This window comes from Natrix helvetica, assembly GCF_964273705.1.
Source record: "Natrix helvetica genome assembly, chromosome: 9".
Taxonomy (NCBI): Eukaryota; Metazoa; Chordata; class Lepidosauria; order Squamata; family Natricidae; genus Natrix; species Natrix helvetica.
Genome location: NC_138560.1, coordinates 26,838,475 through 26,864,671, shown reverse-complemented (window position 1 = coordinate 26,864,671; position 26,197 = coordinate 26,838,475). Strand labels below are relative to the sequence as shown.

Here is a 26,197-nt window from a genome sequence, read left to right as displayed (position 1 = left end):
TCCTGTGCCCCCCAAGGAGTGGGGAAGCCCACCGGAGAGCCGGAGCGGGCAAAGAGCTGCCCGTCGCCGCTGCCGCCGGAACCGGAACTTGTGGAGGGCGATTTTTGACCTCAAGTGTCTGAATGCCTACCTGGTTTACAGGCGCTTCAAGATGGCCTCCCCAAAGTCAATCTTGCAAGGGATCAGGAAAAGGGAACACTTGGCGTTGGTGGATCTCACAGAGGCCTACTTACACATCCAAATCCTTCCATGACACTGCAGGTATCTCAGGTTCTCACAGTCGGGGTCCCATTATCGGTACAGGGCCCTTCCATTTTGGCTGGCTTCTGCTCCGTGGACTTTCACGAAAATCTTGGGGGCATTGGCGGCTCACCTGCAGTCTATCCTGGTGAGACTCTAATGCTACCTCAATGAGATATTAGTTCAGGCCCAGTACCCCTCTCAGGCGCTGCACGATCTACGCCTCACAATCCGGATGCTCCAGATGTTGGGATTCTCAGTGAACTTCTCAAAGAGTCATCTCTCTCCCTCGACAGATTCTTCATCTCGGAGCAATCATAAATTTGGCGGCAGGACTGGTGTTGCTCTCCCCAGACCACCAATCCAGCCTACGAACCTTGATTCGACAAGTATGCGCAAGTCAGTCCATTTCCATCTTTGACCTGTCCCATCTCCTGGGCAAGATGCTATCTTGCATCGGGATCGTGCTGTGGGCGCATATGCACGCCAGGCCCCTTCAGTGGGAGTTCATTCCATATCAAAGGTGACTTCTCAGCAACTCCTCGGTTCTCATCAATCTGCCAGCAGATGTAAGGTTCTCACTCAGGTGGTGGCTTTCCCCAGTGCTGCATCGGGGATCCAAGTTCCGGGAACATGCCCACATCACGGTCACTATGGATGCGAGCCTATTCGGCTGGGGGGCGCTGATGGCTTCCCAGCTGGTGCAAAGTCAGTGGATGGTGTCCGACTTGCTTCACAATATAAACTGGCTGGAACTGAAGACAGCTCGTCTGACGCTCCTACATTTCTGGGACCTTCTGACCAACCAGCATGTTCTCCTTTTGATGGACAATGTTGCCACAAAGGCTCACGTGAACTGTCAGGGGGCACGCACTCGAGGAGCCTATGGCTCGAAGCCCTGAAGCTCGGGTCATGGGCAGAGAGACACTTGTCATCGATAGTGGCAGAACACATCTCGGGCATGACCAACCACCAGGCCGACTGGATCAGCTGTGCAACCGTGGACCACAGGGAGTGGCAGCTCCACTCTGATCTGTTCCAAAGGATTTGTCAGTGATTCGGCACCCCCCTGGTGGACCTCTTTGCAACACTGGCAAACGCACAGTTCCCACGCTTCTTCTCAAGGTTTCCAACAAGGAGCGTGGAGGGATGGACGCCCTGCGGAGCAGTTGGCCGAGTGGACTACTTTATGCATTTCCTCCCCTCCCTCTGATTCCAGGGACCCTGAGGAAAGTAGAGGCAGAGAGGGCGGAAATTATTCTTCTGACTCCGCACTGGCCCAGATGGCCATGGTTCGCGGACTTGGTCCAAATGTCAGTCTCACCCCCATGGAGGATTCCTCGGGGGAGATCTCTTTGTGCCAGGGGGTTCTGGTCCATCTGGACTCCCAGTGGCTCCAGTTTACCGCCTGGCACTTGAGCGGAGCCTCCTGAGGACCGCCAACCTTTCTTTGAAAGTCATTGCGACTATCGAGGTGTTGAGACGTCCGGCGACCACTAGAATCTATGATTCCACGTGGGTGGCGTTCATTAAATGGTGTTCCTCCTCTAATGTTGCATCTGCCTCGGTTTCCACCCCTCAGGTCCTGGATTTCTTGCAGGATGGGTTGGACAAGGGGTTGTCCCATAGCACTCTCCGTCGCCAGGCGGCAGCACTGTCCACGGTGCTCGCCGGAGAAGGCCGCATCCCTCTTTCTCAGCTTCCAACTGTCAAACGGTTTCTTCGGGGGGGTGAACCTCCGACCCCCCATGATCCACAGGTTCCCCACTTAGGATCTCCCGTTGGTACTCAGAGCCCTGACACGTTTGCCCTTCGAGCCCTTGAGAATAGTTCACCCCTGGCTCCTAACCTTAAAGTTTGCGTTCCTGATAGCAATAACATTGGCCAGGCGTATCTCGGAGCTGGGGGCGCTATCTACCTGAGGGGATCTCTGTGTTTTCCATCAGGACAGGGTGGTCCTCAGATCGGTCCCGGCCTTTATACCAAAGGTGAACACACCTTTCCATAGGACGCAGGAGATTGTTCTCCCGAACTTTGGTCCGGTGCCCTCCAATAATAGGGAGCACTTTTTTTTTTATTAAAAGAGTTTTGTAAAAACAGATTTTCCCCCTTTTCACCCCCCCGCCATACAATGTAAATCTCATACAAATGCTATACCCCCCCAACTCCCCGCAAAAATTCACATTCAAATATTATACCAAATACTTTGCCCCCTCCCCTCCCCCCGTCTTAAAGTAAATTACTCGTATTGTATAATAATAGCACATTGATCCCATTTTCTAAGCTAATTTAACATCTATAACGCTTAATATAAATTTCTCCTAAAATAACAATGTTTCGTTAATCCCATCTTCTAATTTATTCATACATATATATTACCCCGCCCTCCACCCTAACCCTCCCCCACCTCCCACACAAACCCACCCCCCTGATTTCCGCTGTATACCACTCTAACAATTCCAAACATCCCATATATTATTTACTCTGATCATCTATCAATCTAAACATTCTTACCTAAAGGCTACATAATAACTCCTAGTCTGGTATTTATTCTGTATATAATCAATCCATTTTGCCCATTCCTGTGTATAATCCTCCTGTTTCTGAGCTTTTAAGAAATAAATAAATAAATAATAAATATTTATTTCTTAGCCGCACCCTCTCCCGAAGGATTCGGGGCGGCGTACAATAAAACATAGGAAATAAATATATAAACAAACATACATATAACAAAAACGTATACCAAGACATATACATATACAAGGAGGAGGTGAGCTGATGAATAAAAAACAATAAAAAACACAATGTTTAAAAACCCCTAAATAATTTAATACAATTAAAATACCCCAAATAAAAAACCTGTCAGGAGCGATATAGTTGGATCAAAGTTGAGCCAGGCCAGCTACTTGAAATAGGTGGGTCTTGAGCTTTACACGAAAGGAGCGGAGGTCAGAGGTATTCCTAATATCCGGGGGGAGGTCATTCCACAGGGCTGGGCCCGCCACAGAGAAGGCTCTACTCCTAGGCGCCGCCCCCTGGCACTGCCTGGTGGACGGCACCTGGAGGAGACCCTCTCTGTGCGAGCGGATTGGTCGCAGGGATGTATGGGGCAGAATACGATCCCGCAAGTAACTAGGTCCTGAGCCATGGAGTGCTTTGAAGATCATTATCAAAACCTTGAAACGCACCCGATAGACCACAGGAAGCCAGTACAGCTCGCGCAGGAACGGTGTCACATGGGAGTACCTAGTACTCCCCATAATTACCCGCGCGGCTGCATTCTGGACCAACTGTAGCCTCCGGATGCATTTCAAGGGAAGCCCCATGTAGAGAGCGTTACAGTAATCCAAGCGAGACGTCACCAGCGCATGAGTGACCGTGCGTAAGGCGTCCCGGTCCAGTAGGGGGCGCAATTGGCGCACCAAGCGAACCTGGTGGAACGCCCCCCTTGCCACGGCTGTCACATGGTCATCCATGGACAGCTGGGCATCCAGGAGGACGCCCAAATTGCGCGCCCGCTCCACAGGGGCGAGTTGGATGCCCCCGATGGCCAATGATGGAATTAATTGGCTGAACCGGGGAGCTGGTACCCACAGCCACTCCGTCTTGGAGGGGTTGAGTTTGAGTCGGTTGCCATCCACCCAGACCCGTACGGCTTCCACACACCGGGACATCACTTCTACGGCCTCGTTGGGGTGGTTCGGGGTGGAAAAGTACAGCTGAGTATCATCAGCGTACAGATGATATCCCACCCCGAAACCACGGATGATCTCACCCAGCGGCTTCATATATGTGTTGAACAGGAGTGGTGAGAGGACCGACCCCTGTGGCACCCCACAAGTAAGAGGGCGTAGGGTCGACCTCTCCTCCCCTGCCAACACACGCTGCGTCCGGCCAGAAAGGTAGGAGCCGAACCACCGCAAAACGGTGCCCCGGACCCCCAACCCTTCCAGCCGGCGCAGCAGGATACCATGGTCGATGGTATCAAAAGCCGCCGAGAGGTCTAATAGGACCAGAATAGAGGAGCAACCTCTATCTCTGGCCCTCCAGAGATCATCCACCAATGCGACCAAGGCCGTCTCCGTGCTGTGACCGGGGCGGAAGCCGGACTGGTGCGGGTCTAGATAATCATTTTCCTCCAGATGTCGTGGAAACTGGTAAGCCACCACACTCTCTACAACCTTCGCCAAAAAGGGAAGGTTGGAGACAGGACGATAATTGGCCAGCTCCAGAGGGTCCAGGGAAGGCTTCTTGAGCAAGGGTCTCACCACCGCCTCTTTCAAGGCGACCGGGAGAGACCCCTCGGTCAACGAAGCGTTCACTAGGCCCAGGAGCCAGTCTCGTGTAACCTCCCAGGATGCCAGTACAAGCCAGGAGGGGCACGGGTCCAATAAACATGTGGTGGGTCGCAGTTGTCCACGCATTCTGTCCAAATCCTCGATGGCAACCAAGTCAAACTCCTCCCAGGTCGATTCCTCAAGACTCGCCACGGATGTCTCCATTGAACCACTGACAGGGACCCAATCCTTCCGGATTTGAGCGATTTTATCCTGCAGATATTTCCCAAATTCCTCTGCTCTGCCCTGTAAAGGGGCCTCCCGCGGCCTCTGAAACAAGAGGGAGTGGGACACCTGAAACAGGGCGGCAGGGCGGTTCTCTGCGGATGCAATGAGAGTGGCACAATATTGGCGTTTGGCCACTCTCAATGCCACAAGGTACGTCCTTAAATGGGCTCGTGCCTGTGTTCGATCAAATTCGGAACGGGAGGATCTCCAACGACTCTCTAGGCGTCTCTTGCGGCATTTCATCACCCTTATCTCCTCGGTAAACCAAGGGGCCAGGGTGGATCGTTGCCGCCGGAGAGGCCGCAAAGGCGCCACCCGGTTCAAGGCCCCGGTAGTCGCATTATTCCACGCGACCACCAGGTCCTCTACCCGGGGGCGGGTCAGGGTTACAGGTGGTGGCCCAAGCTCCGTCTGGAACCTATCCGGTTCCATCAGGCGCCTGGGGCGGAACCATCTAATGCTTTCCAGTTCCGCCTCCCCGCAGCGGGAGGTAGCACCAGGGAAGTCAAGACGAAGGAGTGAGTGATCTGACCATGACAGGGGAGTGATGGTTAACTCCCCTCCTCCCAGATCACTCAACCACTGGCCAGAGACAAAAACAAGGTCCAGGGTGTGACCTCCCTCGTGTGTCGGGCCCTGAATCAATTGGGTCAGGTCCATGGCTGTCATGGAAGCCATGAACTCCCGAACCCCCTCTGATGCTTCTCCCATCGATGGTAGGTTAAAATCCCCCATCACTAAAAGTTTGGGGGTCTCAACCGCCGCGATCAGCTCGAGGAGTTCAGGCAGGGCCGCTGATGTATAGCGAGGAGCCAGGTATACTATCAACAGGCCCAGCTGTCTCCCAGGGCCCCATTTCACAACAAGGGATTCACATCCGGACGTCTGTGGCACAGTAGACTCCCTCGGCTCTAAATCCTCCCGAATAATTGCTGCCACCACACCGCCCCTTCCCTGGGCCCTAGGCTGGTGAAATGCTCGGTAGCCTGGTGGGCACATTTCCACGAGGGGTAAACCTCCCTCGTGGCCCAACCAGGTCTCCCCCTCCGCAATTAGGTCCGGCTCCCCCTCCGCAATTAGGTCATGAATGAGGGGGGCCTTATTAACAACGGACCTCGCATTGCATAACAACAGCCTCAGGCCCTGGGTCTGCAACTCCTGACCACCTAGAACGCGGGGGTTGGTACAAGCGACCGGGTGTAACCAGCACCCACGGTCTCCCAACCGACTACGAGTTCTTCTGTCCTCGCATCTGCCCCTCCCTACGACCGTTGGAATCAAAGAGCCCTGTATAGGAACGATATCCTCCCCCTCCTCCTCCCTTCCACTCCTTCCGCTCGCGACCACACCTAGTGACCTGGCTCTGTCATCGCTCCTGACCTCCTCCCACCCCCCAACCCCAGAATCCCTACAAATTCTTAAAAAATATTTTACTAAAAAACCCCTTAATTTACGCTTCCTCCACCTCTCAGGGTTAATAAACCCGTCCTCAAGGTGGGCCCTTGAGAGGGCTGGAGGCCAAACCTGCGAGAAAGGGGATTCCCGCAGCCGCAGTAATTCCGGCTTCGTGTACATAAAAATGGAATCATGGGGGTAAAATTAATTGGTAACAGGTGCTGGAGATGTAGATGTATCATAAAATCATTGTTTGTCGAGGAAGTTTTCCTTACCCAAGATGAAAGGGTGAGTTAGTGGGCTAGTCACCTAACCGGGTTTCACTCAGGAGGGTTTCAAAATGGTGTAGGAGCCGGCAAAGCAGATGTTCAAAAGATGTTTAAAAGCAAATGACAAAGTCAAAGTCAAAAGACGCGATGGTAGCATCAAAAGTTCAAACCAAGTTTCCAGGTTTGCCATTCAATTATCTCTGCTCTGAGATGCTTTGCCCGGCTCACCCCTGCTCACCCCTCCTCTAGCTGCTTCGTTCAGATCTTCCCACTTCTCACTTCTCACACAACGAGGCAGTCCTCCAGGTTTCTGACCAACGCCCCGGCTAGCACACCAGCACGCCAACACGCCAACAAACCAACATACTTGCAATCTTTCTTGTCATCTTTCTGTCTCTCCAACCTCTCCGTGCCTCTCGCCTCTCGCCTCTCACGCCTCTCACACTCATTTCTCTGTTCAGTGCTTGATGATCCGCTCCACGCTCCACGTCTGGCGCTCTCACCAGCCAGACGGGCTCGCTCCACGTCTGACGCTCTCACCAGCCAGACGGGCACCCACAGACAAACGAGCACCCATTTCATGCCTCCGTTCTTCTCTTGTCGCCTCTCCTAGCCTCGATTCTCTACTCAGCGCCCGAGCTCCACGGTCAGCTCAGCTCCACGCTTCACGCTCCACATCTGGCGCTCTCACTAGCCAGATGGGAAGCCACAACCAGACAGACATTCCACAGCTCCTTCTCTGCTCCATTCTCCGCATTCAGCGTCCTCGGTGTTTCCAGCTCGGTGTTTCCAGCTTCCCGCTAGCCAGCTGACCGCCCCAACCGCCCCAAACGCCCTGCCCGACCCCTCCTGGCCAGGGCAGAGTCAGGGGGGTGGTCGGGGTGGTGGTTGTCGACAAAGCACGACCCTCAGAGTGGCATTAGGGGCCGGCAGCACCTCTCCCAGATAAAAAACCCCTCCGCAAATTTGCGGAGCTCACACGGCAGCCGCCATCTGCCTCGGAAGCTCCTCCTCCAAATTTTTGCCATTTCGGCGAACCCCGCCACTTTTTGAATCCATTGATCAATTGTTGGTAAAAAATCTTTTTTCCAATGTTGCACAATCAACAACCTAGCTGCTGTGACCATATGCAAGGCCAATTTTGTTTCCCCTTTGGTGAAATCCTTAGCTATACCCAATAAAAACATTTGCGGAGTGAATTGTATTCTTTTCTTAAATACATTCTGCATAACCCACCATATTTTTATCCAAAAAGCTTTAACCTTGTTACAAGTCCACCATACATGAAAAAAGGTAGCATCTAGACACCCGCATCTCCAACATTTTGGTTGAACATTTGGGTACATGCATGATAATTTTTTAGGATCTAAATACCATCTGTAAAACATTTTATAAAAGTTCTCCCTTAAATTCTGTGACTGTGTAAATTTAACATTCTGAACCCATGTTTTTCCCCACGTTTCCAACATAACCACTTCACCAAAATTCTGAGCCCATTTAATCATACAATCCTTAACCAATTCACTTTCTGAGTCTCTTTCTAACAGTACATTATATATTCTTTTAACTTGTTTTGGGCCAGTCTCTTTTATCTGCTTAATCAGTTCCACTTCTTTATCCATAAAACCGACCCTGCGATCTTCTTCCCATCTCTTCTGTAGCTGTATGTAATGTAACCAATTTAAAGTAATTCCTTCTTCCAACAGCTGTTCCAAAGTTTTTAACTTCCATTCGTCCCCATCAGCAATAAGCACATCTTTATATAAACAACCCCCGAGTGACTTAATATTCATAATCCCCATGGTGTCTGCAAGATCCAACCAAAGCGGTATTTTATAATCCCAATTGGGCCCGTGCTTCTTCCATATTCTCATCAAGGCACTTCGGAGAACATGGTTGTTAAACACTTTATCCACCCTATCTTCATAAAAAAGATATGCATGCCATCCCAGAACAAGATCATGGCCTTCTATATTCAGCAATTCCATTTTTGTTTTCCCAAACCAATCTGCTATATGCGTTAGTACCGCAGCTTCATAATACAATCGAAGGTTTGGGAGTCTGAGGCCACCTCTTTCACGAGTATCTTGCATAATCTTCATCTTTACTCTCGGTTTTTTCTCCTTCCAAACAAATTTATTTAATGTTGTTTGCCAATTTAACAAGGTTTTATCTGATTTAAGCACCGGAATCATCTGAAATAGAAAGATAAATCTAGGTAGAATGTTCATTTTAATTGCTGAGATCCTTCCAAGCAAAGACAATTGTAACTTTTTCCACGCTTCAAGATCTTTCTGTATCTTTTGCCACAACACTTCATAGTTATTTAAGAAAAGTTTTGTATTTGATTCTGAAATTTGTATTCCTAAATATTTGACTTTAGAAACTATTTCAAAACCTGCTAAACTTACAAGTCTCTTTCTTTGAGTCTCTGTCATGTTTTTAACCATCATTTTCGTTTTGTTTTGATTTAGTCTAAACCCAGACACCATGCCAAATTCTACTATGATATTTTTCATCTGGATTATTGATTTCAAAGGATGTGAAAGGGTAACAACCAGATCATCGGCGAATGCTCTAGTTCTGTATTCCTTTTGCCTGATAGCTATGCCATCTAAGGATTTTGAGTCCCGAATTGCGTTCAACAAGACTTCCAAAGTTAAAATAAATAACAATGGGGATAATGGGCAACCTTGTCTTGCGCCTTTTTGTATCTCGAAAGTTGTTGACAAATTTCCATTAATAATAAGTTGTGCATTTTGTTGCTGATAAATTGCTCCAATCGCCTGCCGAAATTGTGGTCCCATATCCATCTTTTCCAAAGTCTTGGTTAGAAAGTTCCAATTCACTCGATCGAAGGCCTTCTCTGCATCCAAGAAAACCATCACAACATCCCTTGGTAGTTGCCTTTGTGATACTATACGTGAATTTACTCTGTAAATTTTATCAATCCTAGCAGCAATCTCAGAAGAATCCTCGATTTTTAATAACGTGGCCAAAGCATCAGCACAAGCTTTTCTTAAATCCTCTCTAGGGTTTTCTCTGATACCCCTCAGTCTGACAGCATACTCCATAGATCTGAATTGCATCATAATAATCTCCTTATCCATCCTTTGCATATTCCCCTCCATTTCAACAAATTTCAAATCCGTTTCCTTCGTTTTAGTTTCCAAATCCAAAGCCAGATGTTCAACTTTACTGTCCACCTTAAGAACAATTTCTGACAAACCTGCGGCTATAGTGTGTAGGTTTTTATCAAGCTGATCATGTTTTTTAATGGTATCCTGAACCATTTCTTTAACCTCCTTAATTTCTTTGCCTAAAAAAGATTTTCTTCTCTTATAAAGTCCTTCAAATCCTGGTAATTTATTGTAGCTCCTAGGGAAGCCAGCTTATGTTCCGTTGCCATGTTTAACAAAAAAAACCACCACTTTCTCACAAAATACTCCTCCAAATAGATCAAATTGTATAAACTAACTTTAAAGTTGTTAATAATTCTTTCAGCCGCCTCTAGCTGTCACCATTCAGTTAACTTTCGTTTTCCTTAGGTATTCGGCTATAAATTAATACTTGCAAATGTTTCTTTCTAAGTTGCTCGGAGTTAAAACGTTGACATTTAAGTAAGTCAGGTTATGTAAACTGGCTTAGAGATTGTTAATAGTTAGGGTTGTTTCAGCCGTTCCGCCTTTACTGCCCCGGCTATCAGCAAGTAATTAGCTTTCGTTTTCTGTAGGTTTTCAGCTATAAATCAATGCCATTTTGAATCCTTTGTTCTAAGCCCACGCCTCTCGAACTCAGCAATAGCGTTCTTTTTTAAAAGGATTTTTTTCCCCCCAGTTAAGACTTAAAATACTTGCAAAAGTCTTCCTTCCTTCCTTCCTTCCTTCTTGAGATGTTGAGATGTTGAGATGTTGTTAGAAGTTAAGGCTGTTCCCGGCGACTGGCTCTGCTCGTTAGCAGAGGTTATCAAAAAGACAGGAGAATGCAACAACTGCAAGGGGGGGCACACCTCGTCGCACTCCAGAGGCTATAAATCCTTCTGGAGGGTTACACGAGAGGCTCAACCCGACAGCTGAATCTCTCCCTCATAAATTCCAAGAATTTAAGAGTGTCCAAGGTGTTAAAGATCGTAAAAAAACACCTCTACTGCCTATTGATCTGACAAGCTCAAAAAAAAGCCTGCCGTCGGCGCCAAGGAACAACCCGGAAGTCAATAGGGAGCACTTTTGACATAGGTTGGATGTATGGCGGGCCCTCCGTATTTATATCCGGTGCACGGCCCCGTCCTGCAGATCTGAGGCATTGTTTGTCTCATTTCTCCCCTGGAGATTACAGTTCACTCCACGCAGAGTTCAGCAACCATGGCAGCATGGTTGACCAGGGCTCCGTTTGAAGATATTTGCAGGGTGGCTAGATGGTCTACTCCGTCGCCCTTCATTCGCAACTACCGTCTAGATGCCTTTACATTGACTGAGGCGTCCTTTGGTCGCAGGGTTCTTCAACAAGTGGTGGCCACCCCAGCTTCCATGTCTTAGATATTTTCCCTCCCTAGAGACGCTAGCTTGGGTACGTCCCACGCGTAGCCCCTCCTGCATTACACACTGGAAAAGGAAGATTGGTTCTTGCCTGAACTTTAATTTTCAGTGTGATGTGGGAGGGCTACATCCCTCCCTGGTCAGACGTAGTTAGTCAGGTGGAGGGCTGGGGGTGGCCTGGTTTTCTTACGCCTTTCAGGTGGACTGCTTTCCACGACCTTAAGGAAACTGGGGAGCCAAGGGAAGGAGAAGGTGTGGCGAAGAATTTCCCTCAGTCTCTGGACCAATCAGGCTGTCTGTCAGCATTCCAACATTCTACTCCTTACTATTCCCCCTCCCAATTCCCCACTAATGAAAAAGCATAGTAAAATAATAGAGAATAGAGAGTCCAAAGATCCTAAAAGGAACCGACTGCAGGCCTAACACTGTGTTGATATCCCATGTGTAGCCCCTCCCGCATCACACTGAAAATTAATGTTCAGGTAAGAACCAACATTCCTTCCCTCTGATCCAGGAAGAGAGACAATTGGCGCACAAAAGAAAGTTGGGTGAAGGCCCGCCTGATCACAGCTGTCATCTTTTAAGCAGGAGCTTTGAGTCCAGGAGGACCCCCAATTTATACACTTTATCTGAATGGAATAGTGAATAACCCCATACAAGTCAAAGCTAAAATCTCTCACACACTGTTGGAGCCCCAAACCTACAGCTACTCAGTCTTGGTATGGTTTAGCCAAAATATCTTCTTCCCCAACTCCCAGACTTGAGCCAGCGACGTAACACTAGATTCCTCACCCTCTGTTACCAACTGGAATTGGCCCTGGGGGAAGGGGAGCACCACCCCTCATTCCCAACCCCCAAAGTGATCCAGAAGGATGCCATTGTCAGTGGTAGAGAAGGTGACTGAGAATCAAGAACTGCCAGGATGGGTGCAATACGCCTGCCGCACAGGATGTCAACAAGCACGACCAAAGCTTTCTGTATCCTGGTTTCAACCTGACCAGAAGGGGTCCAGATAATCCACTTTTTCCAGGACCCTTTGGAGCTGTAAGATGTAATCTTCTCAGTAACCAAGAAGGGAAGGTTGGAGATATGATAAAAATGATCCAAATCCCGTGGAGCCAAGGCCAAGATGCAGTTTCTCTAGTGCAGCGATGGCGAACCTTTTTTGGCTCGCGTGTCATAAGTGGGGGGAGCGCAGGGGGGTTGTGTGCTGGCGTGCCGCACCCATAATGCAATGCGTGACCCACCCCCCCATTTTTGCATGCTTTTTTCGCCCTCCCCACGCTCCAGAGGCTTTATAGGACATGGGGAGGGTGAAAACAGCCTCCCCCACCCCCCCGGGAAGCACTTCCGGTTTGGTCAGAGGGTCATTTTAAGCGCTTCGAAAGCTTCAGGGACCTTCAAGAGGCTTCCCTAAAGCCTTCGGAGCGCTTAAAATGACCATCCGTGCGTTCCCGAACATCCAGTTTGCCCGTAGGGCTGTTTTTTTGCGCTCTGGAGGCTTCAGGGAATCTCATGAAGCCTCCGGAGGGCCTCCGGGAGGGCAGGGGGGAGGGGCTCTTTTCACCCTCCCCAGGCTCCTATAAAGCCTCTGGAGTCTGGGGAGGGCGAAAAATGGCTTTAAAAAAGGGTGAACTCAGCTGGCCAGTGCGCGTATGCGTGCTGGCCAGCTGATAGGGCAGCGCCTCGTGTGGCCTGACAAATGGCTCTGTGTGCCACCTGTGGCACGCGTGCCATAGGTTTGCCATCACTGCTCTAGTGCTTGCCTGCCTCATCCAGAAAGGGCAGAATCTTCTCTGGAATAGGTTATTTCTTTTTCATGCATCTATTAGATGTTGTAAGGCAACTTGTTAGCATCAGTTCCCCAGGGCTATAAGTTCATAACGCACTGATAATCATTGTGCATGTCTGTATATGCATGTGCCTACATATACATATGTCATATAACTCTCAGGCTCAAGGTTGTCCTGAGGAAATGCTCCCTAAATCTGCAAGGTGAATAAGGAGTAAGTGTTGAGAGGGGAACTCCCAATGGGAGTCTCATTTGCTTTTCTCAAGATAAAATTCCCCTTCTCTTTCTTTCTTGCTCTTTGTGCTGCAGCTGAGCGAGCCCTGGACACCATGAACTTTGATGTAATCAAAGGCAAGCCCATCCGCATCATGTGGTCTCAGCGGGACCCCTCTTTGAGGAAATCGGGCGTAGGGAATGTCTTCATTAAGAACCTGGATAAATCCATAGACAACAAAGCACTTTATGACACGTTCTCTGCTTTTGGGAATATTCTTTCTTGCAAGGTGAGTCCTAGGCCAGTTCCGTTTCTGCATGGAACTGGCCTTCAGAATTGGCTGGGTCTTAATCTCCATGTATGTCAAATAAGATCGGGATTGTGGCATCAAGCACAAAGAGGTGTTTGTGTAAGAGAGACAAGCAAAATGGATTTTCTCTCATATATTTTTTTTGAGATTCTATCCAACATTTCATATAAACGCTTGGTGGGTTTTGCACTTGTGAGGGGCGGGGGGAAGGCAACTTGTTAAATCATCTCATTAATCTTTGCTTTAAATCAGAATTAAACTGCCGCCTTTGTAGAGTTTCTTGGAGCTAATCCCTGCTTTGCAAAATGTTTCAGTGACACCCTGGGCACTTCTAAAACGTGGAAATCTGCAAAGTAGTTGGGGGCTGGAGTGGTGGATATGGCCAGCGCGATGCGAACTTTGCATCTTCCATTTGTCCTTGGGGAACACTTAACAGGAAGTAAACTAATCTGTCAATGCTGGCTAATCAACCCCAGTCGTTTACAGGTGGTGTGTGATGAGAATGGCTCCAAGGGCTATGCTTTTGTGCACTTTGAGACACAAGATGCTGCGGACCGCGCCATCGAGAAGATGAACGGCATGCTGCTGAACGACCGCAAAGTGTGAGTGTCTCAGCCAGAAGCTGAGACATGATGCATCTCAGTATAACCCCACCAGGCTGCTGGTTCTCCTGGCCCAAGCTTTGGCCTGCTGCCTGTCTCCTCCAGGGCTGGTGAGTTTCCCTGCCCGAGCCACAGCCAACACCCCCTGCCATGGGGGTCTGGCTTCACTTGATGCCTCCCTGCTGTGGGCTGGGTTGACTCCCTGAGACTTTATCCTGCCTAGCAGTGAGTGGCTGCCCTTGGCCTGCTGCCTCTCTGCTTCAGGACGTGGGGCGGGGGGGTTGTTTCTTCAGCTTGTCCTTCTTTGCAATCCCTCCCTGTCCCCCGCACCCCGGCTGCTTGCTTTTGCCTTTCTTCCCTGAAGCCTTGCCTTGCCTTTCTCCCAGGGGCAGGAGCAGAGCATTTACCAGGGCTTGTCATTGTTTTGCTACCCAGGTTTGTTGGCCGATTTAAATCCCATAAAGAACGTGAGGCAGAGTTGGGAGCCAAAGCCAAAGAGTTTACCAACGTCTATATTAAAAACTTTGGGGATGAGATGGATGACGAGAGGCTGAAGGATCTCTTCAGCAACTACGGTGGGTTTTCCAGAAAGTGATCTTTTATGTTCACGTTTAACTGAAGACTTTGTAAATGATGGCTGATTTGATATTTTAAGATTTGAACATAAGGAATCACCTTGAAGGACAGGAGGAAGAAGCAAGGTCATAAGAAGGGCTTGAGCCTGGGTCAAGAAAATCTTTGATTTTCCCCCCCTCCTCCCTATCCCCGCAAAGTAGAAAGATTGGAGAGAAAGGGATTATTGCAAGAGAGTAACCTTTTTCCTTTTGCATGCATTAAAAACAATGCAGTTGTGCTGGGCTGCCCAAGGCTGGGAGCCATGAGTGTCTTATTCAAGAGGTACGGTGATATTTTTTTCTTTCCAATCGTAGCTCTGGGAGGGAGGGAGGGAGGGAGAGAGGGAGGAGGGAGAGCAAAGAAAAATAGCAAGCAGTTTCTGTAGGCAATTTCTTTGCTTGATCATCTGCTGCTGCCAGAGCCATCACATTGCTTTCAATGTGTGCATGATAATAGGCAGGAAGCTGAGCGTTCCAAAGGGGGGGAGGGGGGGAGAGGTTAGGAGGCAAACTAAAACGGAAGGTATAAAACTGAGTCGTCTTGTCTCTTTCCAGCTGAAAAGCACAGTCACAGTCATAAGATCTCCCAGTTAGTGACGACTTTGCTTAGCAGTGAAGTTGCCAGTTCCAATTAGGGCCGTTAACTGAGGACATCCATATTTTATTTCACCATTGATCAGACTGGGGTAACAGAGCAGAATAACAGTCTATGGAGATTCTCATCAATCCAGGTCATGCTTTTTGGACTTTCTTGTTTTTTCTTTGAAGACATTTCACTTTTCATCCAAGAAGCTTCTTCAGCTCTGACTGGATGGTGCGGAATGGAAGGATTTATATTCCTTGCAGGCAGCTGGTCATTTGCATTCTTTTAGAGCAACGGTTCTCAACCTGTGGGTGGCGACCCCTTTGGGGGTCAAACGACCTTTTCACAGGGGTCGCCTAAAGGCCTAGAGTCAATAACTCGAGAGGGGAATTAATTCACCTGATGTTAGCCAATGGAAGCATTTGCCAACCTCGGTGTGGAAAGGGAGGCGTTTTGCAGCAACAGCATCCACACCGTAAACAGTTGGTTTCCTGTGCTTTCTGGGAAGTGTGGTCTTAAGGCGCTCCTTTCGTTTGCCAAGATGCTGGCGGCTCTGGGATTAGTCGGTCACATGCCGCCTGCCCGGCTCTGTAGCGGCGGCCCTCGGTTGTAGTAGACATATGGCAGTGGGGGGCGCAAAGAAGCAGGTCCGCTTTGCCCGGTTGGAAGAAGAGGGAGTGCGAGAAGAAGCGGGAGCACTTGGGGATGCCGCTGGGGAGGATGCGGCCACCGGAGAGTCACCGCCTGGAAGCTCGGCGCCGCTTGCCCTTCAGCAGGTCGTAAAGGTGGGCGATGGCAACAGGCGAAGAAGCTGGGCAGGTGGCAGCCTTGGCGCGGGAAAGCCGGCGGTGGTGGCTTCCCGGCGAGCACTGAAGTGCATTTCAGTTGCTCTTTGCACCACTTTCCTGGGCCTGGTAAGGAGGTGGGAAAGCCAGGCGGGCAAATGAGCCAGGCAGCGCATTGAGTGACAGCCGGCTCTGCTCTCCGATGACCCCGCGGAGGCCTTGCCCTTATGGCCCAGCCCACAGCTTCCTGGGAGCAGCGAAGGAAGTCTGGCGTTGGGCGCTGCCCTCTGGCGCCCTTGAAAGTGTGACAGTCAGCAGACCCGATTGAGCTGCCCCGCTGGTGAGAGATCCAGCGGGAATCTCTCTGACATCCTTAAGAAGCAAACATTGCCCTGCTGTAATAGGGACAAATAGAGGCCCTTCGCCTCTTGGCCTGTTTTTGTTCAAGCCTAACATACAGGTAGTCCTCGACTTACCAGCCCACACTTGAGCCCAACATTTATGTTGCTAAGTGAGAAGTTTGTTGAGGGTTTTGCCCCGTTTTACCATTTTTCTTGTCACATCTGTCAAGTGAATCACTGCAAGTTAAGTTAGTAACCCAGTTGTTAAGTGAATCAGGCTTAACAATTCATAACAATCGCAAAATTACAGTTATGAAGTAGCAATGAAAATAATTTTAATGGTTGGGGGTCACCACAACATGAGGAACTCTATTAAGGGGTCGTGGCATTGGGAAGGTTTGGAACCACTGTTTTAGAGAATCATTGAGGCTTTTCGTGTGAAGACCGATGCAAAGAATGAGTTAAGCAGCTCTGTTTTCTCTCTGCTGCCTGCTACCTCTTTGCCATCTTCTCTCTTTAGTGGACCAACTGTTTCCTTGATTTTTTTCTTGTTATTTATATGTTGGAAGAAACTTTTTTTTATTATCTTTCACTTTTGTTGCAATTCTTTGTTCATTCTAAGCCTTTGCTTTCCTGACTTCATTTTTGCAGATTCTGGCTATTTGCTGATATTCTGCCATAGTTACAGTATGTGTACTTCTTTCTACTTTTTGTATTTTCAATTTGTCAGAGAGATCTTTGTACACCCATGCTGGTTTCTTCTTGGATTTCTTGTTTTTCTTTTTCAGTGGTATTGTGCTGGACTGGGCTTTTATGGTCATATTTTTCAGAGTTTACCAAGCTTCTTGAGTTGTTTTCCTCTTTAGGATTTTCATCCAAGGAATCTTTTCCAAGTTCTCTCTGAGTTTGTTAAAAATCAGCTCTTTTCAAACCTAGGATTCCAGTATCATTGTGTTCTATGTTGAATTCTAGTATGGCATGGTCACTTTCACCCAAGGTTCCTGCGGTTTCAATCCCCTCTTATCACTTCTTTGCTGTTTGTAAGAATTAAGTCCAGTACCTTTTGGACAACAAAGTTGTCAGCTAGATTGGTCAGGAACCTATTCAATTTCTCACTTGGTGCCAAATGTCTTCAAAAGAAAAAAAATAAGGAAATCCAGTTGTCTCCTGAAAAAGCGTCTTTGGGACAAGAGCAGAAGAACACTACTAAAATACGATTAACAAAATAAAATAGATTAAAGGCAAATAAAGAGAAAATTATGTCAAACTTTCTGGCAAGATTTTAATGAATTCTGCCAGCTTTTAAACAGAATTTGGCAACATTAAGAGAGTATTTCATTCTGTTCAGCTTGGAAGTAACTAAGGGAAAAAGAGTCAGTGCAGTGCATCTAGTATTCCAGACAACGGGCAGGTGGGCTAGTTCAGTAATATAATAATCTATTCAGTTATAGTTTTCTTCTGAAAAGCTCTCCTTTAATTTTGCTCCAGGTAATATTTGCTAACCTTATTCTTTCAACAACAGGTAAGACCCTCAGTGTTAAAGTGATGACTGATCCGGCTGGGAAATCCAAAGGTTTTGGCTTCGTGAATTTTGAAAAGCATGAAGAGGCCAGCAAGGTATAAACGATGAGGCTCTTGTGTAGGTAGTCAGTGTGGCATGATTGGTTTTTGAACTGAGAAATGGAGCTCTGGTGAATTTTGCAGAAATAACATGAAAGCAAATCCCTTTATTTTGGGTTTTCTGTCAGGTGGCTGTTGCCATAAAGCAAAGGGCAAGTCTGTGGGCCGTGATATTCCCCATTTTATTATCAAAAGGCAGCTGCTGAACAAACCAGGAGTCTCTGAGTATTCCAGCTGACAGTCTGGGAAAGGCCTTAGCCTTGCCTTTCAATGGGAGAACGGTGAATGCTGTTCAGTTAAAAGCACTAGAAGATCCTGGGATTCAGAGAAGAACTGAAAGTCCCAGATTTATCCAAGGTTGTGTCAACACTTTGAACTTGCTTCAGTTTTTCACCTCTGATTGCAGAGGTTATTAATCCCAAATTAACATTGGAAAATAATAATAATAATAATAATAATAATAATAATAATAATAATAATAATAATAATAATAATAATAATAATAATAATAATAATAATAATAATAATAATAATAATAATAATATTCCTGGTTTTCACCCAGGCAGCCCGGGTTCGACTCCCGGTACAGGAACCAAGCCCTTGGAGAAATACCTAAAGAGCTACCTTGCTATTTGAAAATTCTAAATTTACCTGACTTGAACATTCTGACTACAAAAAAACCACCCTACTTGGAACAGCTTATATCCTCCGACGTCACCTTAACAGTCACCTTAACGTCACCTTAACAGTTCCTAGGTCCTTGGTTAGGACTCGAGCTGTTGAGCTACCAACCAGCCCCAAAGGCTGCGAATCTCACCAAAGATTAACATAATAATAATAATAATAATAATAATAATAATAATAATAATAATAATAATAATAATAATAATAATAATGGCACAAACCAGCAGTGGTAATTCCAGTGCTTTTGGAATAGCACCCAGTGTGCCGATTACCACTGGAATTACCACTGCTGGTTTGTGCCATTACATTTAAAACAGTTAAAACTTGACAAAATCACCATCAGTCAAATGCAAAAAGCTGCACTGCTTGGAACTGCACGTATATTACAAAAATATGTTACGACGTCCTAGGCCCCTGGGTAGGGCCCAACTAGTAATCAATGCCAAATCCGGCAAAACAACTGGCCGCTGTGATACAATATTATTATTATTATTATTATTATTATTATTATTATTATTATTATTATTATTATTATTATTATTATTATTATTATTATTATTATTATTATTATTATTATCATGTGTCTGAGGAAGACTCCATGTCTGCAAGGGATTTGCTGCTTTGAATTCTTTTACAGGCAGTAGAAGAAATGAATGGAAAAGATTTCAATGGGAAAATTATGTTTGTGGGTCGTGCACAGAAGAAGGTGGAACGGCAGGCAGAGCTGAAACGCAGGTTTGAGCAGCTGAAGCAAGAGAGGATCAGTCGCTACCAGGTATTTTGCCTCTGGAGGAAGGAAAGGACTCCCAAGTTACAAAGAGTGTGTGCATTTGAAGGACCGTTGTTGGGACAAGCTAGGTCATGAATTCGCTCTGCTGAAGCTTGAAGCTGCTGGATTAGCAGTCCTGTGAATTTTGAGTTTCGTTAGGACTCCCTGAACTCCCTCAATGGGGGAGGGGGGAGTAGAAGCAGGGCCAAAGAATGGCCTAGTGAGAGAGGCACCTGAATCTTTCCTGATCCTGACTCTGCAGTGCAGGCCTGGGGACAAATGGTGCTACAGAAATGCACAGCAAATCCAGGCAAATTCTCTTATAAAGAAACTTGTCTCTACAGCTTTGCAACATTTAGAGTTTCTTTCTACAAAGGACATGATGTTCCTATTTTTTTTTATTACGAATGAAGACAAATATATGCGTCCCAGGGTAATGTCGCAGATCTGATCTGGGAGAGAATCCACATTCTGCTAGAGAAAAGTTCCCTGAGGATGGGCTACAGCATGAGACCGAAAGCTTGGAAGACTTAACCTGCGGTCCCAGTGACTGACCCAGATTGGATCCTGCAATTTTTTATTTATCAGATGTCTAGGCTGACCAACTCCAAATGACTGCAATTAATGGCATGTGTGGAGGTGCTTGTTGATAGAAAAGAAAATCCTGCTTTGTTCATAATCAATTGAAACATCAAATTTTGCACTGATGCCATCTTATGCTAATATCTCTGTCCCCTTTTCAGGGAGTTAATCTCTATATCAAGAACCTGGATGACACAATCGATGATGAGAAGCTGAGAAAGGAGTTCTCTCCATTTGGGTCCATCACAAGTGCTAAGGTAAATTAAGCAAGGAATTAAGCAGATAGTGAGTGAGGGTCTCACAGCTAGGACTCCCGCCAGTTGAACCAAGTATTGCCTGAATTGCTCTTAAGACTGTGTGGGACTCACTTTTAAGCAATTTGCCCGAATAAGGCTTTAGAACTATTGTGACAATGAATGGATGAATCTAAGTGGAAAATTGGAATCTTTTGTAGAAATAAAGCATGTACACAGAAATTAGATGTTAAAAAACATATGAGGGAATTTAGTTCTGCCACTGTAGTGAATAAAACAGCTGGGCCCCAGAGACAAGAAATTAAGAATTTGAACAGATATGCTGGTTCAGCAAAAGGTAGTCCTCAACTTATTCCTGTAATGGAGCCTTCTCATGATGGTTGTAAATTGTGATGGTTCTAAAATGAGTTTGGTTGGGTCATGTGCAGTGGTGGGTTCCTCCCGGATCGCACCGGATCGCGCGCGCTCCCTTTCAGCGCTCCACCTGGCTTGCGCGCTCCCTTTCAGCGCTCCACCTGGCTTGCGCGCTCCCTTTCAGCGCTCCACCTGGCTTGCGCGCTCCCTTTCAGCGCTCCACCTGGCTTGCGCGCTCCCTTTCAGCGCTCCACCTGGCTCTCGCGCTCCCTTCCGGCGCTGAAACCGGAAGTACAGTTTTGCCCGGCCCTGGCGAAGCAACAACGCCTGTCTGCGCTCCACCAGCTCGGCTGGGAACGGAGATGTTTCCTCAGCGGAGCGGAGCGCCTCCGCTCCGCTGAGGAAACATCTCCGTTCCCAGCCGAGCTGGTGGAGCGCAGACAGGCGTCGTTGCTTCGCCAGGGGTGGGGCAAGACTGTACTTCCGGTTTCAGCGCGGAAGGGAGCGCGAGAGCCAGGTGGAGCGCTGAAAGGGAGCGCGCGCGATCCGGTGCGATCCAGCAGGAACCCACCACTGGTCATGTGACTAATCCAACTTTATGGCCTTTTTGCAGGCGTCACTAACCAAACCCCGATAGTGAACCAGTGTTTTTGCCCATATGAACTAACATTCACTGTTTTGCCAAAAATCAAAAGTATCGTAAATGCTAGTTTTCAGCAAAGCTGTCCGGGCAGCCCAGTTGCTGACCATCATAATTTCCCAGCAGGGTCGTAAGTAGGCCTCAGGTAGGTCCGTTGTAACTTCAAACGGTCACTGAGCAACTGGTCATAAAAAGAAGACAACCTGTATCTTTAAAATAACTCTTAAATTTCTGGTTTTTAAATTAAATATATATATCACTGTGACCAAAATAGTGCCAATTTTTAAAAGAGAACATGGGAAATGTATTCATTCCTAATTGTTGAAAGATCTTCAATGCAAAATTTCTAAAATGTATTGGGGGGAAGTCTTGCCAATTAAGAATCAGCATTGCAGGGAGCCTCCTGGGCAGTGAACTAGGCGCTTGGGAAAGGGGAAGCCACCCGGTCTCCCAGGGCCCACCCTGTGCTAAAGAGGCTGGGGCTGATCAGGGCCAATGCCGTTCCCGTGTCTAGCCAAGGAAGAGCGGTGGGTCTGAGGAATGCAAAAGCTGCTCTTGGACATTGTGCAAGAAGGGCCATCTCCGGGAAGTCCATATTGGGGTGTTTCTCTTCCTGCAGTATTTCCCCGGGGGAGGCAAGCAACATCAGCATCAAGGACTGAGAGCTGCCAGCCCTTTTCTCAGTCCCTGCCTTTCATTAGGTGATGCTGGAAGATGGTCGAAGCAAAGGCTTCGGCTTCGTCTGCTTCTCCTCTCCAGAAGAAGCCACCAAAGCCGTAACTGAGATGAATGGCCGCATTGTGGGATCTAAGCCACTGTATGTGGCCTTGGCCCAGAGGAAGGAGGAGCGCAAGGCCCACCTCACCAACCAATACCTGCAGCGCATTGCTGGCATGAGAGCTCTGCCGGCGAACACCATTGTTAGCCAGTTCCAGCCGACTTCCGGAGGCTATTTCATGCCGGCTGTGCCCCAGGTGAGTCCTCCACGCAATTGTCCTTGGAGGGGGGGTGTCTCAGAGGTGCCCCTACCAAAGCAGGTGGTTTCTGTTTCCCACAAGAGTTAAGATTCATGGGCTCTTACAGCTTTCTTTTCTTTTTCGCAAGATAGATCTGCTGCTGGAATCCATTTGAATCCCTTTCATTGGACCAGGGAGTGGATTCTTACAATGTCAGTTGTAGAGAGGTTTAAATGATATTGTTCTGTCAGGGAATGACACATCCAGTGTCCAAATGGAGTTAGAGACACTGTCAAGAACCATCGTTTTATATAAATAAATATATTTATAGTAAATAAGCAGCATCAGGTAAATCAACATGGCAGGAACACAAGTCAGGTAAATCGCAGAGAAAAAAGTCGGGAAAGAAGGAACACCCCCCCCCCTCTTTACACTCACAGCAGCCAATCACAGCTCAGATTCCATCATGCAGTGGCCAGCTCTCTCTAACCTGTTAGCCACAGCTGGGTGTCCTTACTCATTGTTGGAATTTTCATTGCTCCAGCTATTAAATTTTAAATATCTTAATATGTCTCCCGGTCGTCACCCCTCCAAAAAAGTATAGTGCTGGTACTTTGGGGTATTATCTTAACTATTTAAATTCCTTATTGCCTGTCAGAAAATCCTAAAGGAGAAAATGGTAAAAGAAGAAAGCTAAAATTTAGCTTGTAGGAAATAAAGATTTGGTGTATTTATGAGTAGGGATGTCCTTGAAATGATAACTTGAAATTGAAACAACCATTCTGTGCCCAAACCCACTTCCAGAATGATTTTAAAGACCTGCTTGAAAGTCAAAATATGCCACCATTGAATAACTTAATAAGCTGAATTCGCCTCCTTCGAATTGGATTCAGTTCCTGGGGCTTCATGGACTTGTGCTCTGGAAAAGGGCTTTGCCTTCTTCCACAATGTGTTGCTTCCAGTCTAGCGTGCAAAAGCTTAGGTTTGTTGTGAACATATTTTAAACAATATTTGAAATAGCAGTCTTGGTAGTTTAGCATATTTAAAAAACTGAAGCTAGGGTTTGAGATGATATACAATCTAGCACTTTTCTCTTTTTTCCCCCTGGCATTAAGACAGTAGTGTTGTAAGAGGGCAATGAAAACATGTTGGAGGACTGATTCTGTTGCAGCCCCTTTTTCTTTCCAGGCTCAAAACAGACCCACATACTATGCACCTAACCAGATGACTCAGATGAGACCCAGTCCACGCTGGCAGCCAGGTGGGAGGCCTCAAGGTATGTGTGGAAGAGCAGTTTGCCCTTGGAAGCCCTGACTCCTCTCTCTCAAGAGCCGTGGAAGAGGGCCATGTTACCCTAAAGGGCAACTAAGGGTGTTTTCTAGGGAAGTGGGGTCTCACACAGGCCTGGCTCCAGGGATGACCCTCCCTCCAGTTTTAACTCTCTAATATAACGGGCCAGTAACTTGCCGTTCCCTTCTCTCCTCCCACCCCATTTCTTGAAAACCAAACTAGGCTTCCAAGGTATGCCCAACAGTATGCGCCAGTCTGGGCCGCGGCCAACACTACGGCATTTGGCTCCCACAAATGCTGCTCAAGCATCGCGTGGTTTGCCTGGTGCTCCCCAGAGGATTGGTAAGCACTTGGGCCAGAGATGTTCCTATGGGATCTTTTCATTTATTTATGAAACAAATCTAAATTTATGATTTGCTAGGTTTAGACAGGCTTGCCGTCCCTGCTGCTGCAGAAGCATCAGTTAACATTGACCAACTGCTGGGTCTGATATAGTAATCCAGTTGCTGTGGGGCAGATCCTTCTGGTAGTAAATATAGCATTTGCTACAAATCTTTTAAATGAATGAATGAAAATACAGTTGACTAAGCCAGAATCTCTGGAGGGGCTGGAATTGCAACTTCCAGAGTTTCCAGCCAACTCGGCTAATATGGTGGTTGGGAGCTGGAGTTGTGTATGTATGGGGTGGGGGTGGGGGGTATTTAATGAAGTATTTAGGGAAGGTATTAAAGAAGGTTGTCATATTGTAGCAGAAGCTTTTTGATTCAATCAATATATCAGTAAAGGAAATACTAGATTGGAATTCAAATAAACTGCCTAGAGACTGTTGCTAGTATCGGTTTAACAGATGCTTATGTAAAATAAAACATTTGCCTGAAAGAAGATGGATGCTTCTGATCCTCCATCATCTCTCTGCGTAAACAGGGGTTGCTCCTCGGCCACCTGTGGCCACACAGGCTCCCAGGGCTGTTCCACCATACAGATACACTGCAGGCATCCACAGCCCCCACCCGGCAGTCCAGCCTTTACAGGTAAGGCAGAGCCCTGGAGGGACCTGGCAGGCCTGGTGCTTGATTCCGACTCCCAGCAGCCCTGGCTGAGTCTTTGGGTTTGATGTTTCTTTCTTCCCAGTTGAGACGTTCCACATGCTGGCAAAGAAAGCAGGTTCTTTCCTCCACTGGGAAAATGTGGCTTTAACTAAGCAGGTTTGCTACATTTGAGCAGCAAATTACTTTCTGATGTACAAAGCCGTCGTTCTATTTCTTGCAAAGACTTGTGACTCTTGTGCTGCTATGCACATCGGCCTCTCCTGATAGATGTAAACTGCTCAGCCTTGCACCTAGTAATCCAAAGAATTATTTCATGCTTGTTGGTGTTGTGTTACCTCTGGCATAACATGCCCAGGAGAGGAGCAGTTTTGCCTCTGGGTCAGGGTTTCTCAATCTCAGCGCCTTTAAGACAGGTGGACTTCAAGCATTGCTGGCTGGGGAATCCTGGGAGTTGAAGTCCACCGTCTTGAAGGCGCTGAAGTTGAGAAACACAGCTGTAAGTCATCCCTGGGGGTTTTCAAATAAACTGATTGGTAGGAGATGTTGCCCTTTCAGATTACATTTTGGGGGGAAATCTCAAATCATTTAGTATGTTTTAATCCTTGAAGTTGCTCTTTCACTTTTAATGAGCTATTTTCTCAGCTAAAAGAGAAGGCTTTTTTTTACTTTGGTGAGGAAGGAAATGATGTCCTCCTCTTGAGCACTTTATTTTTCATGTGTCTTCTAAATTTGCTAGAACTGCTTCCAGGACCTCTTTGTGGGCTGTGCTAATGGCAAAACCCCTGGTTTCCTCACAGGCCCCACAACCTGCTGTTCACGTGCAGGGACAAGAGCCTTTGACGGCATCCATGCTGGCTGCTGCACCTCCTCAGGAGCAAAAGCAAATGCTGGGTGAGCCAGTCCCCCTGTCGTCCCTCCCTTGGGGATTTTCAATACCTGTGCCATGCATCGAGGGGGTTTTCATGGCTCTTCCGCTCTAGCAATATGTGCAAAATGGTTATGGTTGGGTGGGCAAGGAAGAAGTCTCCCTGAAAAGTGTAGGAATCCTAACCTCGGGCATCCTCTGGGTAACGACAAAGAGCTGGCTAATTCTTCCCCAGTGGCAGCAGACAATTCTTGTGATCTCCTGGCTTAGAACACACCACTATGAGAAGACCTCGGGATGCCATGTGCTAAATAAAATAATCATCAACTTTTTCTTATTTTTGCTTCTTCAGGAGAACGTCTCTTTCCATTGATCCAGGCAATGCACCTCAGCCTGGCTGGGAAGATCACTGGGATGCTGCTGGAGATTGACAACTCGGAGCTGCTACACATGCTGGAGTCTCCAGAATCCCTCCGTTCCAAGGTGAGCACTAGTGGTCACAAATCCTGGGCCAAAAACATTGGCTGCTTTCCATTTCTGCTGGCTTGTTGGAGGGAGGGCCACAGAGCCCTTCAGATCCCACGTGTAGCTTCTTCAGGGAGCCACTGACAGGAACAGTAGTATACGCGCACCAGATCTGAAGCACTGTTCCTACTTTGTTGAATTATTCAGCCACATTTGCATACTGGGTACACATACAAGGGGTAAGGTAGCTGGATTCCATAAATGCAATTTCCCCGTCACAGGTGGAGGAGGCTGTGGCAGTATTACAGGCTCACCAAGCAAAGAAGGAAGCTGCTCAAAAGGTGGGCATCGTCACTGCTACCTCATAAACCAAGGATGCTGGTAAGTCCTGATCCATGACTTTGCTGAGCAGCCGTATTGCTTT

General features: G+C 47.4%; 1 protein-coding gene across 4 annotated transcripts in view; it reads left to right on the top strand.

Annotated features, from left to right (window-relative positions):
- Positions 1 to 26,197, top strand: part of PABPC4 (poly(A) binding protein cytoplasmic 4) — a 35,303-nt gene that overhangs the window by 8,467 nt on the left and 639 nt on the right. The window contains exons 2-14 of one of the 4 annotated variants that reach the window (XM_081962869.1): positions 13,106 to 13,299; positions 13,807 to 13,922; positions 14,358 to 14,497; positions 17,768 to 17,862; positions 19,187 to 19,324; positions 20,062 to 20,157; positions 21,850 to 22,122; positions 23,293 to 23,380; positions 23,617 to 23,736; positions 24,319 to 24,425; positions 25,241 to 25,334; positions 25,661 to 25,791; positions 26,055 to 26,154. In XM_081962869.1, coding sequence (XP_081818995.1) covers positions 13,106 to 13,299; positions 13,807 to 13,922; positions 14,358 to 14,497; positions 17,768 to 17,862; positions 19,187 to 19,324; positions 20,062 to 20,157; positions 21,850 to 22,122; positions 23,293 to 23,380; positions 23,617 to 23,736; positions 24,319 to 24,425; positions 25,241 to 25,334; positions 25,661 to 25,791; positions 26,055 to 26,141 — 1,679 coding nt within the window. In that variant the 3' untranslated portion in view covers positions 26,142 to 26,154. Of the gene's footprint in view, positions 1 to 13,105; positions 13,300 to 13,806; positions 13,923 to 14,357; positions 14,498 to 17,767; positions 17,863 to 19,186; positions 19,325 to 20,061; positions 20,158 to 21,849; positions 22,123 to 23,275; positions 23,381 to 23,616; positions 23,737 to 24,318; positions 24,426 to 25,240; positions 25,335 to 25,660; positions 25,792 to 26,054; positions 26,155 to 26,197 lie in introns of those variants that run through there. The other 3 variants (XR_014176211.1, XM_081962870.1, XM_081962871.1) reach the window with 3 other exon arrangements.